The 18,617-nt window shown below is 47.5% G+C and overlaps 2 protein-coding genes across 2 annotated transcripts; one reads left to right on the top strand and one right to left on the bottom strand.

Moving 5' to 3' along the window:
* Positions 1-6,588: 6,588 nt before the first annotated feature.
* On the bottom strand, positions 6,589-8,613 carry LOC128720762 (E3 ubiquitin-protein ligase TRIM37-like). Its single transcript, XM_053814457.1, has 4 exons — positions 7,886-8,613; positions 7,299-7,754; positions 7,031-7,237; positions 6,589-6,964 (listed from the first exon to the last, which is right to left on the bottom strand). Exons 1-4 carry the CDS (start codon positions 8,611-8,613, stop codon positions 6,589-6,591), a joined length of 1,767 nt encoding a protein of 588 aa, XP_053670432.1.
* A 1,028-nt stretch (positions 8,614-9,641) lies between these two features.
* On the top strand, positions 9,642-15,953 carry LOC128731506 (vitellogenin-A1-like). The gene is made up of 3 exons (XM_053824631.1): positions 9,642-9,672; positions 9,784-14,706; positions 14,785-15,953. Exons 1-3 carry the CDS (start codon positions 9,642-9,644, stop codon positions 15,951-15,953), a joined length of 6,123 nt encoding a protein of 2,040 aa, XP_053680606.1.
* Positions 15,954-18,617: the final 2,664 nt, after the last annotated feature.

Genomic DNA, 18,617 nt, shown 5'->3' with positions numbered 1-18,617 from the left:
GGTGGTGGTTGGCAGGCAAAGTTATGCTTAATGATGCATTCAAATTGAATTGTCTCGGCATTTGATCGGAAACCACCGATGGAACAACAAACGGAGGACGACAAGAGCAAAGCTGCTGGGTGGTCTTGCGTTGGCAGCAACAAATTCATCGCAACTAGCTAGAGCCCATTGCAGGGGAAGCTCACATCCGATGCGGGATAACATGCATAGTAATAAAATAAAACAACAGTCGACAGTGGACGTAGACATAAATCAAACATAAAGACTGTTGCTAATGACTAAAGAAGATGATAGAAGGTAGTTTATGAGACCAAGAAACACACAAGTTCCATTATATAGAAAAACTGTCAATGCCAGGTCAAATCGTTAGTGTGAAAGTAGCCATTTGCAAAAAAGAAGCAAATAACATGGCTAAACGCCGTGGGTGGGCTGCTACACTGCAAGGGCTGGCCATTTATTCGTGAGTCATTGGTGGCGAATCAATGGCTTTAAGCAGGTTTATAGGAATTAAATTGCAGCTATCCAACTTTGCGTACAGGCGGTAAAATGCAGACGGTATTAATGAAAATAAGTTTTATAGGCACTTTCATTATTGAAATGAAGAGCGCATATTAACAGACGCAAGCAGTTGCAATTAAGATCAGTTGAAGTAATATGAAAATGCACCAGCTTACTAGCTTATTCATTGAAACGATGTATCCGACTGAGTGAGTGCGAAAGGGTGTCAATTTCACATTCTATACAAGCGTAGAGTTCTATCCATTTACACGAGACAAGTCCATTAGTACGGCTCTTATAACGACTCCTAACCATTAGTGTGTTCCATCTACATATGGACAGTCCTTCGATGATGTGTTCTGGCATCTCTCATCAGGAATGTATTTTGCTAAGCCCATGACGAAAGTTAGCATCATGCCGAAGCCAAAGAAAGCGTGATGCTAATTTGGTGCGAATAATCGAACAGCTACACGAAGCGCTCAACCAATGGGGCGGGGTCCTGGCGGCGATTGATGGTTTCAAATTTAAAAGCAAATTGATACATTGTTCTTCACCCACACGAACGGATGGGATTCTCGGTGCGTGATTATGGGTAAGCGTCCCGATGGGACCCCAAGACACGGTTCCAAGCACGGGCTAGTGGTTTGCCTATTTTTTTCACGAGCTACACCACCCTCAAGCCTTGCGACTCCTCCAGCGATTGCACTTGTGCGTTAGCGATGGGCCGAGAAAATGTGGAACAAAACGTGCAACCGGTTCGAAATGCGGCACCAGGAGGAGTAAATGGCATGCAGCGTTGTATGCATTTTAAGTTATTACCATAACAACATTTGAACCGTACCGTAAACAATATGCTCAGCGGCATAAGCAATGCACCGTTTTTCTTGGGATAGATTTTCCCCGTTTTGGCCGTGTTTATTTGAGCCCGTGTTTAAACCACATTCGCTCCATCGTCCGAGTTTCCTGTTCCTGCTGCGGGTCAAAGTTGTGGCCCGGCTAGGTGATGGGGTGTCTCGGCTTCGGTTTCACAACAGTTCTACGCGGCCCGACGGCAGAACCATGCTAATGGCCGTAGCCGTGCCTTTGCTTTCTAGCCTTTCAAGAAGGGCAGCTCCCACACACCGACCTCATCACGCCCACCCACCATCGTCATAGGATAGGGCGCGTGTGAGCCCTACCGCGACTGGGAAGAGGCGGAAAGAAGCTCTGCGAAATGGGCTTTTCTCTGATCGCCTTCCCGAGGGACCGACGAATGGGGCATTTTTCCTGGGGTGAATAATTTTGCTAAGCGCTGCTAAAACGCTAAACGTTGCGCTGCGTTTAATATTTTCAATTTATCACGGTTCGCTGGCCGATGATCAGGCGTCTGCGTGCATTCCACAAGAATGCGTAATTGCATTCTCAATCGTACGTGGAGTGAAAATAAGAAAAGAGCGAAAATAGCACCGTAATAATGTGCTTGCTGTCGATGCTGAGTTCTCACCATCCGCCATGGTTCTGGCACAAACCGTTGTAAATGAATCCGAAAAGCATATTAAAATGATGCAACGAACTGGATAAGGCAGAAACTAAGCCAGTGTAGAGCCTTTGAGATGAATTGCAAACTTACTGATATCTGGCGGAATTATTATGAGCGTCATATATATAAATGGAAAGCAAAATCTGCTGCCTACTTAACCCGAGTGTACAAGGACGCGCTGGACGACAGCAGTATATCCATTCATCGGCTGTACTTAATAGGTTTGAGTCAGACGAGCTGACAGGTTGTTGAATATTAATGAATAGAGTTGAAAATTAATTAACCTCTTGATTATGTGCTCCATGAGCAGCTGGGTGTGTGAGATACGTGAAGATTTTCGAAGAGTAATATATTTGAAAATGAAGAGTGAAACATGTATGAAAAATTATATTAAGGGCCATGAAAACTATTTAAATTTCATGAGAAAGTCTAATCTAATTTCTTATCTGGTATTCAACAAGGTGGACTGGATTGGTGGATTTAACGAGAAATAATATTAACATATGTCAAGGACTAGAGTTTTGTGGCATTGGAAAAATGAAAGGTCACTCATTTAGTACCAATAAATATTAAGGTAAGTAGAAGTAATATTATTAATTCTTATTTGGCATCCTTCTAGACACGTTTAAATACAAAACGTTTAAAGCATACATAACGTAATCAAATGCTTCATACCTCGTATTGAATTCGAAAGGGACAAAATAAAATGTACGTATATAGCTGTTCAATATTTATCGGTAAACTGCAATCGAATAAATTTCTCGACATTCATTCAAAACTCTGAAAAATGCGAATGTTTCTATTCCCAATATTTCTTATATCAAATCAATCAAATTCTTTGCACGTTCGAAGAAATAAAATCACAAATGCTCATCCTACCCTTGCAGCAGAAATTTTAAAATGATCAAAACCAGAGTACCCATAACCTGCGGGCAAAACAAGCGACACACTTTGCGATCTCGTCGAACGACCAAGGGGTGCAAGATGGTGCTGTTGCTGCTGCTATGACCACTCCACCACAACGCGACAGCTGCATCCGATCGTAAGCTTGTTAAATCGAAAACCAATATTGTTTATGCTAATTGCGTTAATGGCTTATCGGCGTGCGGCTGTACTTAATTGATACTGATTTGTTTTCTCTTCCGCCCGCCGAAGGGTGCCGGTATCTGCCTGTACGTGTGCTCGATTCTCGATCCTCGTTCATATCGCTTTCCTCTCTTGTTCTTCGACAGATAGCATTTTTTTCTCTTGCCTTTTTTACGATCATTTTATTGCCTACGATCGGCGATCGCTTGTTTAACTTGCCCTACCGTTGTGGGCTGCTCTCTTGACCCACGCCGTTGTTTGCACGCGACCGGTGCACGATGCAGCAGTGCCGCTAAGAGCCATCCTTTCGCGGTCGATTGCATTTGTGTGGACTTCCCGGATCAACAGCCCAACGTGCTGCAGGGAACGGGCCAACAGCTATCGAACCATGGGTGGCGAGATATATGAGGTGCTTCGCTACCCGTTGGACTGTTTACTCTATAACACCTTTCCATGGGGCAGAAAAGCCGTCCATTCTCGTAGTAAGCAGGCTCCACTTGTCGAACCGCTTTGTTGCTCGATACTGCCCCACACTGAATGGCGCCACGACGGATTCTTGACAATTTAAATGTCTCTTGTTTTTATCGGTCTGTTCTTTACCGCCGCTCGTTTATCAGTACCATTATTGATTTAGCGAGGTAACCGATGCGTCAGCGAACAGCCCTTCATAATGGACGGGAAGCTCAGTCGAAGCAGTCGAAGCCCGCCGGGCACTGGCCGGAAAAGAGAAGCTCACACATTAGCCATATTTGCAAACAAATGGTAGCTTTCTGTTTGGTTTCCCGCGATAGCAGCGGAGAAACGCTATGCTGCTACCATTTAACCTTATGCCCTCGTGGCCAGGGTGAGTTTGTGTTTCTGGGGGATGAAGATTCACAGTCAAGAAAAATTGTTCTGTTTGGCGTAACACTCTCTCTCTCTCTCTCTCTCTCTCTCTCTACCGAAAGGAATGTGCTCAGGATTGCGGAAGTAGTCCGTCAAGTCCTGCTGTCGCCATCGGTGATTTCTTGGCGCCCCGAATCAATGCTGATTTCCTTTTCAACTACACATTCTGCATCGAGCCACAAGAGGATGGCGTTGCCATTTGACATTGCTAACGGGAGTTTATTGCGCTGGATGAGTGAAATTGATTGACAGACAGTCGAGCAGACTACTGTAGGGAAATTTAATTAGTCTTTTAAAATTTCTCATGATAGAATACACATTCTTAGTCTTCGGTTTTTTGTTTGAGCTATTCCCTTAAAAGAAACGGAAGAAAGAAAAGATCTTTTGGTAGCTGGATTTCAAGAATCATGATATTGATCATATCAACTCCAAAATTAGCCAACGCTTAATCGTTGGGGACGCTTGGGCTTTAACCCATGAACCCGATCAGATAAGAAGCGTAGCAATACTTCGCGTGTGCTCACTTCAACCTCATAATCGACACTAATCGATTCCGATTATCGGCTCTCGCATGGCTTGAAGATTGCTTTCACATTTAAATACTTCGATCTGATAAGGCCACAAGAACCGAGGTCCTGCACTCAAAGATCAACCAATTCGAGAGGCATCGAAGTCGAAGTATCAATTACCGAACGTAGGACAACGTCCAGGAATGAACGGCCGAATGGACAGCGTCCAAGCTGGCGTGCAGATAAATAACTTGATGCTGCCGATCACTTCGGTATGCCCGGGGAAGAACATGTTCATGGAACCGCTCATATTGGCTCACTTGGAGCAGGAAGCATTACGCGGGCATTTACCGATGCGGTTAATGAAGCCGCAGTTGATGCAGGAGAAAATAATGATAATTACACTGCGCTGTGCAGATCTGGGTGTTAATACGGATAATGGGCCACTAATCGAGCCGCCACGTCTCGGGAATGCTGCCAATCATGGACAGCGATGCTGCACAGGTGTCGCTATGGGGCTTGCAGATCGATGCCGATTCTAAGTAGGACTGTGTGTCACTTCGGAGGCGCACGATAAACGGATGCAATTATACCACAAATCACTGTCATTTGCTTCTGCGCGAGGCACCAAAAGCCAGGATCTTGGCACCAAGGGCTACGATTGTCGCTCCCGGAGGAATCGGAAAATTCCCGGGACGGTTTGAGCGGATGGTTTGCGGAAATTGTTCGAAGAAACTAAAACTAGGAAATGAAATAACAGTCCCCAGGGTCTGAGCTTCGAGGCCAAGCGGTACGGTTCAGACGCCAAGCCACTGATTGCCTGAGCGATGGTGGTATGGCGTGATTTTCTCGACACCCGGAAAGTCGGTCAGTAAATCACGCAAGACGCGATGCATTAGCGCAAAACGACGGGCGAGTTTCAGGAAACGAACCGCTATTCTAGCAAGTTCTGGGCAGAATCGAACGAATGTGACACTCGACGTCGCAGTTCGTGACTATACCAAAGCTGCCAAAGATCGTATGCGCTGCCAAACGTATATCTTGGCTGATTTATGATCGAGTTGTGACCGTCGGATTAGCCGTCCGCCCCGTTCCATGTGCGGTGCGGAATTATGGCCGTGTGGAAATAAACATTTGATTTGCATACACATCAATGAGCAGATGAAGCGATTCGTGCTCATAGCTGACCAGCCGTACCCGCTTCACTTTCCGTGCCGCTGTCAATGTCAATGCATGAAGAATTGACAGATACAATTCGTGGAATAATAAAAGAAATTATTCTACTGCATCGAAAAACAATGGCGCCACCCGAGGAACGAGAATTGTGGCCCAGAGCCAGTTGCAAAATATCTCGGAGGTAATGATAGGTGAAATTGTTAGAATTGAGTATGGATTGTAAATCATATATTTTGAATTCTTCAACCCTTCGTGACCATTTGCGTTTTGATTATACCACACGATGAGAATAAACACAAAATTACGACCATACATTGTGAATTATCGTAGGCAGGCCAAACATTAGAATAATAACAGTTCGAGGATTGAGAGAAAAAAAACGTCTTCTGCTTTGAACGAAAGTTGCAAACCCAAACGACCACTAGCCGTGTGCTTTCCGATCTTTCATTGTACATCGCTCTATCGGCACCATATTTTGGTTGGTGATCGATCGTGATCGATTTGGACATAAGTTGCGACATAATTACAGACGCCGTACTGATGATTAAGTATCGTCTGAGGGCGGACGGCGTATTAGGAGCCAAAAATCGTGACGCCTAAGATGCCTACGCTTCTCAGATTCCACAGGTCGTTTAAAAACACGTTCTACCACCGTCTTGCCGTTTTTCAACACGCATACGTATTTCTGAACGTAGTGAATGATAGCGAGTCTTATGAGAACCGTACGAACAAGTTTAATGAAATCAAGACGGTGGGCGTGATGATGACGCCATAATAGTTCTCACGTGGACGATCTATCACCATAGACTTCAAACACATGAGACTAGGTGCATGTGATGATTAGGTTATGAATGAAGCTACAACCTGTAAGCGATGGCCTTTATTTATTACATTTGTCTCACGCTACATATGATCTCATTGTTGATCAGTGCTGGACGATTTAGTGAAAAGATTTTTAACGAAACTAATGGAAGTTTTTCGTAGCCGTGATTCAAACGGTTCCTGCGAGGTTGAAGGTCTGACATCGATCATTGGCTCTTGGCGCACGCCAGCGTCTGGGGTCTGCTCAAAATACTGTCGAAGATAGTTGATTTTGTGGGACGCACTGGGTGGTTTGATCGTGAGACAAATGGAAAGCGCGTCCTTCTGAATGTACCCACTGTTGATAAACTCTTCGCGACCCAGAAACGTTTTCCAACCGAAGGGTAGCGTCGGTTGAATGCAGTACTCGAGAGTTTTTCTCACAATTTTTTTGTCATTTTTATGCAGAATCGCGACGGTGAACTCGTACCTATGAACGGGAACGAAGTTAGAGGTTATGGCTATTGACACACCCATTTTGAATCCAGTGCTTTACTTGTTAGGAATGCCTGCACAGAGCTCGAGAAAAATGCTAACAAATTGACCCTTGCATTCACCATTGCCACCCGGGTAGACTTGCAGCCGCCAGCGTCCACCGAGATCGTCGCTAAGAACATCCGAATAAAGACAGGTGCCAGACTTTGTTGCTTCCACCACATTGCGCAGGGTGACCACCTGGGCCAGACAATCTGGCCTAGACACCCTAAAGATAATAAACGACGTTAACCTGGTAGACGCGAGCATCTTTTTGGCAGAGAACTCACTTTTTCAGCTGCTCAACTTCGGTTGCCAACAGATCGGCACGCTTTTTCATTTTTTCATATTGGTCGATTAGGTTCAGAGAACGAATGCTAAAGTTCAGCTCAAACCCATCGTCCACTAGGAACGATTCCTGCAGTGACTTGAGATCGATGAAATGGTTTTGGCCCCAGCCTTTTCGTAGCTCAAAATAGGTTTCATCCTCGTAGTAATGATTACCAGTGATGCTGAGGAGCTCAAACGAGTAATGATACTGTCCCTCGATGCCGCTGTACAGCTGGAGAAAAATACTGAGCGAAGTGTTTTTGGCATCGTCGTACCCGTTCGGATGTACCTCTAGCCGCCATACGTTGCCAATTTCGTCTGTCACAAAGTCGGAATACTGAATTTCGTTCGTACGTCGCACCGTTGAATATTTATGAACGGCATACTTCCATGTTAGAGGTTCGGGAATCAAATGGCTGCGACATAAAGTAGAGTGGATAAGGAAGATCAATTAACTGAAGAACCTGAGTCTTGCGGAGCCAAAACTAAGAGTGGTTCAACATGACAACACATGACAGCATATGAAAGTCGCGTATTAGTGGATTACCATTTGAAAGTATGTGGTTTGACGTTGAGTGAGATCCCTTTCAAATCGTCTGAAAGCTTTTTACATGTCTTCTCATGCTCAACTTGCTTTGGCACCAGAGCTTCCGGCGAATCATGCTCGACAGCTTGCTTCACCGATTGAAGTGTAAGCTGGTGTTTATCTAACTTTTTTGTCAAAATATCTTCCCATGCGTTGATCTCGGCAATTTTTTTATTGCCTTGCTGATGTATCTCTCTCAGCTCCTGCTGCACCATGATGTTTATAGTTTTGATCAGGTTGTTTTTGGCTTGGTTAAACAGTGTGCGTTGTTTTTCGAGTTCGTGCGTAACGCGATGTTCGGATTCAATGTACACTGCTTCCGTTTCTAGCAGCAGCTTACGCAGCCGCTGCTGAACCTTTTCCGCGTCTGCGTGCTCTAGTTGTGTTGCATCGACGTCCGAACGATCCGATGCAATGTTCTCGTCAACGAAGGCTTTACATGCGCCTATCATGCTACCGTCTCGCATGGGCACAAAGTCTTCAATTTGACCCGAACATTTACAATTAGGACATGCCGGATTGCCATTTTCACTTAGTGCTTTCTGCAGCCACTGGCGCAGACAGGAGTGGCAAAACAATTTTGAGCACTGAGCGCAAAGCCTAGGGTCGTTGACACGATCATAGCAGATCATACATTGCAGCATTTCATCAAGCGACTGCACAAACTGAGCCTCTGAACCGGATGCCATCGGAATTGCTGGTAGCCAATGGTCGTACGAAATATTGATAAGCGAAGATTGATCTCGATCTTTGCAATCAGCTAGGCCATCGACCGAGATGATTTCTTATCACGTTTTGTTATCACTGAACAGCTGTTGCGATGACCGCTGCGCGGATGGTACACCTGGACTCGCTCAAGGAGTTAGATTTGTCACACAATGTTGAATGATATGTAACTAGAACGTTTTTAGAAATATTTTTATGAAATGTCACAAACACCCAGTATCGATAAAAACCAATCTTTTATGCTATGCGAACTCGAATACACTAAATTTGCGCGTCGAGAAAAATCTCGCTGAACGTGATAGAACAGGAAAGCCAACGACAGAAAATACGAGACAGGCAACAAAAGAGATTGAGAGGATGCACGACACATTTCCCGATTCAGAGCATGGTTCAGGTTCATGCGCAGGCGTGGACAGGAAAATGCTCAAGAGAACTCTACCCCTGGCATTTGGGAGCTATTTTAAGCAGATGATGCGCATAATACCCATGCACAGATACACTGAAAATGTTGTTAGACTTAAAGCAGAGAGCTAGCAGATCAACCTTATTTCAAGATCTTGGAATGTATGGGTTTGTACAATGAATGAGATCATTCGAAAATGAAAAGATCATACAGGGATGAAAATTAAAAGACAAAATGCCAGTGACATTAAAAAAAACTACGCAAAACATTCGTTTGAATCGAAAAATGTTAAGAAACGCAGCAAACTTCTATGAAAAATATGTTTTCCATAGCTTTTCATTAACCATATGCAAGCATTGGCTTTAATTCGTTAATCGAGGCATCACGTTGAGGCACTGATAGTGAGATTGTAAAGTAGGCAATTTCTAAACAATCAAACGCGCAGCTTCTTTGAATCAGGTCACAGATAAGAAAAATGTGCAGTCAGCAAAAATCAGGTATAAAATCTACTCCAGGATGCTGCAGAAGGTACATTCGAGCTTCGGAGTGCAATCAAAGCATATCCGGGCATCTGAGACCGACCGAACCATGATCGCGAAGTTACTTCTCCTCACGTTCGGTAAGTGCTAGTCATCAGCCGTAAAAGGATCAGTGCAAAATTCGAAAAGTGCTAGAAAAAGTGTTGAAGTGAAGTATAACTAATCCCTACTCCTTGTTGTTTGTGTTGCAGTGGGGCTGTGTGCGGCGTTCCAATACCCGTACGAGTATGAGTTCCCGTACTCCCGTCCGTTCAACAAGACCGGCTTCGAGTTTGGCGCTTGGGAACCGAACCGGGAGTATGTGTACAACGTGACGTCGAAGACCATGACCGCCCTGCCGGACCTCGAGGACTACTGGACCGGTATTGTGACGCACGGTTACCTTGTGGTTCGCCCGAAGGATCACAACTACGTCGTCGCCTACATTGACCGTCCGATGTACGCCGCGTTCAACGAGTATCTGCCCCGCGGATACCGTACCGAACTGGCGCGCTTCAATCTGAAATGGCAGCCGATGCCGTTCAGCTCGAAGCCCTTCGGAATCTACTACAACAAGGGAGCCGTCAAGGGCTTCTACGTGGAGAAGACTGTCCCCAACCACGAGGTTAACATGATGAAGGCTTGGGTTAGCCAGCTGCAGCTGGACACTCAGGGCGCGTATGTGATCAAATCGGAGTTCAACCAGTTCCCGGAGAACAACACTCTCACCGGTGTGTTCAAGACCATGGAACCGTCGGTGACCGGCGAATGTGAAACCCTCTATGATGTGAATGCCGTCCCGGAGTTCCACTTCCAGTCCCACAAGGAATGGGTTCCCCAGCCTCAGTGGCTCGAGGAAGACCAGCACGTGTTCCACGTCGTGAAGACCCGCAACTTCGACCATTGCGAGCAGCGCATGGGCTATCATTTCGGATTCAGCGGCTTCAGTGACTTCAAGCCGAACACCAACCAGATGGGCAACATCATGAGCAAGTCGGAGGTTTCGCAGATGTACCTGACTGGAAACTGGTACAACTACACCATCCAGTCGGTGTCCACTGTCAACAAGGTTGTCGTCAGCCCGTCCCTGGTCAACTCCCAGAAGGCCATGGTCTACGCTCAGGTGAACATGACTCTCAACGAAATCACGCCCTACAACAAGTACCCAGAAGGTCCGGCTGACGATCGTCAGGTGTTTGTCGATCTGGTGTACAGCTACAACATGGCTCACGACAAGCAGAACTTCGTTCGCCCGGCCAACGAGACCGACGATTCCTCGTCTTCGTCGTCGTCCTCCGACTCTGACTCGTCTTCCAGCTCTTCGGACTCCAGCTCCAGCTCGGAAGAGGAAGAAAACTTCAAGATCAGCCCCGCCGAACAGTACAAGAAGCAGGCTAAGGATGTCGAGCGTCGCGGAAACCGCAACCGTCGTGATCTGAACGCCTACAAGGAGAAGCAGTACTACGAGGCGTACAAGCGCGATCAGTACCGCCTGCGTAAGCAGAATGACACCGCATCTGACTCGTCTAGCTCCGATGATTCGTCCACCAGTTCGTCCAGCTCCTCCTCGGATTCCGATGAGCACGACTTCTACAGCAGCTCCGAATCCGATTCGGATTCGCTGAGCAGCGAAGAATTCTACCAACCCATCCCGGAGAGCATGAAGGAGGCTCCTCAGACTCCGTTCCTGCCGTTCTTCACCGGATACAAGGGCTACAGCGTGCAGTACGCCCATAACGTCGATACGTCTCGCTATGCCTACAAGCTGGCCTACGAGATCGCCGACGAGATGCAGGACTTCTCTCAGGTCCCGAAATCGAACACCCTGAACAAGTTCACCATCTTGGCTCGCGTTCTGCGCACCATGCACTACCAGGACATCTATGACGTCTGCCAGAAGCTGTTCGTTTCGCAGAAGGAGCGCGAGGAAGGCAGCAACCACAGCGCGTCGTTCGCCAAGAAGGTCGATGCGTGGAACACCTTCCGTGACGCTCTGGCTCAGGCCGGAACCCCGCCTGCATTCAAGGTGATCAAGGAGCTCATCGAAGAGAAGAAACTCCGTGGAGACGAAGCCGCCAGCGTTGTTGCCACCCTGCCCAAGACCATCCGCTACCCGACCGAGACCCTCATGCACGAGTACTTCCTGCTGGTGACTTCCAACGCTGTGCAGCACCAGGAGTACCTGAACACGACGGCTCTCATTTCGTACTGTGACTTCCTGAACCGCGCCCAGGTCAACAACCGTTCGGCCTACAACTACTACCCGGTGCACAGCTTCGGCCGTTTGTCCGACGCCGACTACAAGATCGTTGCCCACAAGGTTGTGCCGTGGTTCTCGCACCAGCTGCGTGAAGCCGTCAAGGCCGGAGATAGCGTGAAGGTGCAGGTGTACATCCGCTGCCTGGGCCACTTGGGCCACCCCGAAATTTTGAACGTGTTTGAACCGTACCTGGAGGGCAAGATCCCGGTGACCCACTTCCAGCGTTTGGCCTTCATTGTCGCTTTCGATCGTCTGGTCGAAAACTATCCGCGTCTGGCTCGCTCCGTGCTGTTCAAGGTGTACCAGAACACCGGAGACGCCCATGAAGTGCGTTGCGCTGCAGTGTATCTGTTGATCCGCACCAAGCCCCCGGTATACATGCTCCAGCGTATGGCTGAGCAGACCCACTACGACCCGAGCACGTATGTCCGTGCCGCTGTCAAGACCGCTCTGGAGAGCGCCTCCGAGGCTGATGAGTTCGATGACGATTACGAGTTCTCCCAGAATGCCCAGGCCGCCATCAAGCACCTGAACCCGCGTGACTTCAGCCTGCAGTACTCTGGAACCTATCTGCGCGACTTTGCCTTCAAGGAGCTGGAGCTGTCGTACCGTATGTACTTCTCGCAGATCGCTGCCGACGACCACTACGTCCCGAGTGGCTTCTTCTTCCACCTGCGTAAGAACATGGGTGGCTTGAAGCGCTTCTCGACCTTCTACTACCTGATCTCGAGCATGGAAACGTTCTTCGACCTGCTCGACAAGCAGTACGATTCCTACAACAAGCACGCCGAATACAAGTCGAACGACTACTACTACAAGTACTACAAGCAGTACCCGGCCCTGTTCAAGGACTACTTCAGCCAGTACAGCAAGAACCACAAGTACCAGAACGACTACTACGAGCAGTTCGGAAACAAGAACCAGGAGGAGTTCCAGAAGTGGTCCACCACCCGCATCGCCAAGCTGCTGAACATCGACCCCGAGGAGGCTGAGGAGCTGGAGGGCCAGTTCATGTTCCAGATCTTCAACGGTGAGCGTTTCTTCGCCTTCAACAACCAGACCATCGAGCAGTTCCCCAGCCTGGTGAAGAAGTACTTCGAAGACTTCGAAGATGGTTTCGCGTACAACGTTACCAAGTTCTACCAGCAGAATGTGGTCACCATGGCCTTCCCGTTGGCGACCGGTCTGCCGTTCACGTACAGCTTGAAGACGCCGACGCTGGTGAAATTCGAGTTCGAAGCGACCGCCACTACGCACCCAAGCATCTACAAGACCCCGACTGGATACCCCGAGAAGGAGTACGACGATTTCATCCACATGCCGCGTTGGTTCAACGGATCCGCGGACGTGAACATGGGCTACTCTCGCCTGGTTGACGCCAAGGTTGGTTTCATCACGCCCTTCGACCACCAGCGCTATGTTGCCGGTTACCAGAAGAAGCTGCAGGGATACCTGCCCTTCAGCTTCGACTTTGGCTTTGACTTCGAAAACAATGACTTCGAAGTGAACGTGCAGCCGCTTGAACCCAAGAAGGACGCACTGCTGTTCCACATGAGCTCGTGGCCGTACACCGGTTACAAGGACATCACTGACCTGCGCCCGATGGCCGAGCAGCCGAGCGTGCACATCCTGCACGATCGCGAGCAGACCACCAAGTCTTTCGAGCAGTCTTTCGGCCACAGCATGACCGGTGTCGCACTGCGCTTCCAGGCCAAGTACGACAAGGACTTTATCGACTACGCCTACCTGATGAAGCACATCGAGCAGCATGACTACTGGTCCGCCCTGGTCTATCCGTTCGCCTCGGAGACCTACCACTACCATCAGCTGAACCTGTACTACGACGCGCAGCGCACCAGCGTCAAGAACGTCAAGTTCGTTCTGCAGCACAAGCAGGCCGACTACGACCAGGACTTCCAGACCGCCGACGTGAAGCACCCGAAGGGTCGTCACGGATTCTCCGGATACTACAACGAGTTCAACTACGCCCAGCCCTTCGTCTACTACGCTGGAAGCCAGCGTCGTCAGGAGCAGTTCATGCGCAACGCTGGAGCCGGCATCCGCAACAGTGACGTCAATGTCTTCGACTTTGGTGTCGTGTTCGAGGGCCAGCAGCAGAAGGCCGAGTTTGTGTTCACCACTGCTTACGCCGACAGTCCGGTCGACGAGAAGGAGCGCCTGCTGATGTTCCTGTCCTTCAGCCCGTACGTTTCGTCGGGTGCCTTCTACGAGTTCATCCCGTTCTCGGGCAAGCAATTCCAGATGTGCTTCTCGGCCACGAACGAGTACCCGAACTTGCCGAAATTGAACTTCCTGAACGCCCTCAACTTTGACAAGATCGGATCCATGAACTGGGAACTGTCGTACGGAGAGAAGTGCCAGGGAGGAGCTCACGTCTCCATGAAGGGTAAGCTGATCCAGTCTGAGCCTTACCGTCACTTCCTGCGCATCTCGGAGGTTGGCCAGAGCTGTAAACAGCAGATGGATAAGGGATACTTCCAGCTGCCCGCTTGCCAGAACGCCACCCGCCAGGCCGGATACTTCGACCAGTACTCGTTCAACTTTGAGTACAAGGATGTCTCTAACTACGCCAAGAACCTGACCTACCAGTTCTTCGACTACGCGCGCTACTTCTCCTTCCCGTACTGGAGCGAGGATTACTTCTACCAGGGCAAGCACAACCAGTTCCAGATCGACTTCCAGCTGGCTCCGTACTTCGACTACTACAACGCTTCCTTCTACGGATACGATCGTAGCTTCGCCATCCAGAACTACCCCATCGAAAGCGAGTACGCCCGCTACTTCTTCTCCATCCATCCTGACTTCGATTACTACGAGCGTATGTTCAACTACGCTTACCGCGGAAACTACCATCGTAAGTAACACAACCCTGTGACATGACAATGACAGAACGTCGGGAATAACATGATTTATCCATACCATTACATTCCAGCGTCTTGCGTTGTGTCGAACAAGTTCGTCAACACCTTCGACGGTAGGACCTACGACTACGAGCTCGGCAACTGCTGGCATGTTGTGCTGCACACCGTCAAGCCCGACTACTACTTCTATGCCCAGGACTCTCACTTCATGAACTCTGACTACGAGTACAACTGGAAGAACGGCTTCGGCGAAGACGAGCAGATCACCATTCTGGCTCGCCACGGAGAAGATAACCAGCTCCACCTGAAGGCTATCCTCGGACAGTACAAGCAGAACGACTACAACATCGATATCGTTCCTCACGGACACGAGCTCCCGATGGTTTACATCAACGGCAAGCCCCAGCAGATCCACGAGAAGTACGCCGTCGAGATGTACACCAACGATGATGGTGGCGATCAGCCGCTGATCCGCGTGTATGCTCTCCCTGGCAACGAGCTGGAGATCAGCTTCCGCGACGACGACATCAAGATCGTGTTCGACGGATACCGTGCGCGTTTCTTCGCTGACCAGTCGTACTTCAACAACTTCGTCGGTCTTTGCGGAACCAACAACGGCGAGGGAGAGGACGATTTCATCACCCCCGACCAGTGCGTCATGCGCAAGCCCGAATACTTTGCTGCCTCATACGCCCTCACCGGCATGAACTGCAGCGGACCCGCCCAGGCGTTCTACACCGAGTACCACCAGAAGGCTCAGGAGCACTGTGTTAAGCCCCAGTACTACTACGGCAACGTTATCAGCGAGCAGGAAGCTGGACGTCAGCGTTACAGCTACTACTACAACGACTTTGATCTGTCGGACTCATCGTCGTCGTCGGAATCGGACGAATCGGATAGTTCCAACTCTTCGTCCTCGGAGGAGGAGCACCGTGAGCATTTCTTCGAGAAGCAGCAGTACACCGAAAAGGAGTGCGCTATGCAGCACCGTGTTCAGTACATCGAACAGGGTGGCAAGATCTGCTTCACCAACCGTGCTCTGCCGACTTGCGCTTCTCAGTGCAAGACATCTGAGAAGATCCAGAAATACGTTGATGTGCACTGCCGTGACGCTACCGATTCCGCTGCTCAGCTCTTCAAGCAACAGATCCGCAAGGGTGTCAACCCGGACATGAGCAACAAGTCGGTCACAAAGACCGTCAAATTCTTCCTTCCCAAGAAGTGTGTTTTTGCTAACTAAGCAAGCACAATTGAACTATTTATGAACATTTCTTACAAAGCATCTTGAAAATGTAAAAAAAATGAGCAGAATTCAATAAATAAATGAATAATTGAACAAATTTTTGTTCAATTTCCATTTGAATTAGATCTTGTGTTTATGAAAATTAAGCGGTAGAGGATATACAAAATTGCAACTAATTTGAATTCAATTTATAGCATGCTTGCTTGCATTCTGTTTCTGATCGAATTGCCAAATTCCGTGGTAGTCGTTGCCGATCCAACTGCAAAGGTCAAGGTTGATTCGTCGAGTTTAAAGGTAACAAATTTGCAGCTATTGAAAGCCTGCTTGAGTTACCAAATGCAATTCATTTCATTGATAGTCAATACGATGCAACTCAGCACGCACAGGCAACTTGTCGAAGGACGTCGGGAGCAGTGAACTTCAATTGCTAGACAACAATCAGTCATTCAGTTTGCTAATTAGAGTGCACCACATTCGCGGAGTGCATTCTCTTGGTACAGCAAACGAATTGGACGAAGTAGCAACATGAGCTATGCTGCATGTGTCTCATCCACGATTGGTAGAAAAGCGGTTCTATTTTTATGCAAACGATGATTCAATGTCGGAGAATTACGTCGACTTTGCGTCGATTTAGAGAGTCATTCACGCTTTGCTTCTATAAATAAATCACATTATCGTGCATAATTGCACACCACGTTTGCAACTCAAAACATGCAACACATAGTCAAACGATGTAGCATTTTGTTGGTTTCGCACGTTCATATTATACGTAAATGGTACAAATTTAAAACACTATTTTCTCGTTTATAGCCAAGTTTGAAAGATATTTTAGAAATCGACATTTGTAACAGTACATGATTATGGCATAAAATCAACTGCGATATGTTTTCCGTAAGCATGCCGAGGTTGCCAATTATATTCGTCACAAAAATGGTGTCCGGTGCTCCGAGCACAGAATCCCTTTTCAACTCGGACTCTTTCAACTATCTAGTTGGTTTATAGCCCATGAGCTACCTTATGGGAAGCAAGGCAAAGTTCTAAATGCATCCAGTCACCTCAGCCATTCACCAATAGGCGCAACGAATGCAAATATGTTGGCGTAATTGACTCGTTAAAAGGCGAGACAGGACGATCGATCACACGCGAACGACACTCGCAAGAAGCTTAAATAATCAACATTACCATTAGAGACTGTGGAAGCAAAACAAGCATGAGTCGTTGCCTGTTAGAAGTTTTCCGAACAACGAAGGACAGCTGTGTAAATTTATAGAATTATTGATGAAAGGGACCAGTTAGGACAGCTGGTAATATTGCTCCACGATAGCCTTGAATGTGTTCCGATTGAAAGACCATGGGACAGCTACTGCAATGTACGTACCTGCAGAAGACAGAGAATGAGAAGATTTATTTAGAAGGAGATCCGAAACTGATGCATGCTCTATATTTTACTAAGTAGAAAATAAAACTCTAACCTAACCGAGCCAAACGCTCGAACCATCACTGCACCAAACCAAATCCAAGAGCGGAAACGAAAATGGAAAAACTTTCACGGCCGTTCAATCTACAGCTAACAGGCTGATTAAAATAGTAAAATAGGGACCGAATGTGATGTATGGCTAATTTAACTCCTAAATGCTAATGAAACGGATTCGTTATCTTGAAACAATTTTTTTGACCGTCCGCATCCAATCTCTTAATTTCTCTTCTCTAAACAAGGATCGTTTGTCTTTCTACGCAAAGCCATTTAGTTGCATTCCAACAAAAACGTTGATGCAAGTTCTGATTTCTCCCAGGGAAAGATTGTGGTAAGAAAATTAGGTCTATAAATCTCTTTCCAAGTAACATCTAATACACAATTCAACAGGACTACCACTCAGCGGCTGACAGGTAAACACTGTTGCTGTCTATCGTGACTCTATACTGAATTGTTACGTTCATATGCTAGCACGTGTGGTTTCTCCAACATGCATGAGGTAGTAACGAAAAATCTATAACTCTAAAGTCACCATTAAAAAATATAATTCATGGCTACCTGTAGCTTTCTCAGCAGAAATGAGTGTAACATAGAGCTTCAGGAGTTGCTTTTGCACTCGGTGTCGGAAAGAGAAGTCGATCATTAAGTGGGCACTTGAAAGTGTAGCTAGCAGGACCCCTTGGCTAATAACTGATACTTCGCTCGCGATCGACACATTTACTGGCGGTTGTAGTATGTGGAAGTGTTAAGACCCATCACGTCTCTCAGGCGGTGCGTGCACTTAATCTCGTGCTGCATTCAATCGTACCGTAAGGCTTTTGCCACGCTCCGGATCGGGCGCTTTGACTCCGGTGGCCATAAATAACCGCATCAAGTAGCTCTAATTCCGATAATTGAATAATAAATTCTTACTGACATTAATGGCGCCGTGATTGATGTAAGTACTGCCGGCAGGAATGTGTGCAACTATTGCAGCTGGTTTGTGGTAAATCGAAGTAGGTGCGGTGGCATTGGCCTGAACGATCATCCAAAGATAGCATGAAGTTATCACGTTTTGGTTCACTTATTTTGTGCAAAACGTTCGAACCAATTGAAAATTCTCGAGATTGCGCTGAAGTTTATGCACAATTGCAGTGTGCCGATGTCAAGGTGTTCTGCAAACCGAACGCATAAAGAAACCTGACGCT

This window comes from Anopheles nili, chromosome 2, assembly GCF_943737925.1.
Source record: "Anopheles nili chromosome 2, idAnoNiliSN_F5_01, whole genome shotgun sequence".
In the NCBI taxonomy this organism is placed as follows: Eukaryota; Metazoa; Arthropoda; class Insecta; order Diptera; family Culicidae; genus Anopheles; species Anopheles nili.
The sequence above is the reverse complement of the archived record's forward strand: the minus strand, read 5'-3'. Positions and strand labels throughout refer to the sequence as shown.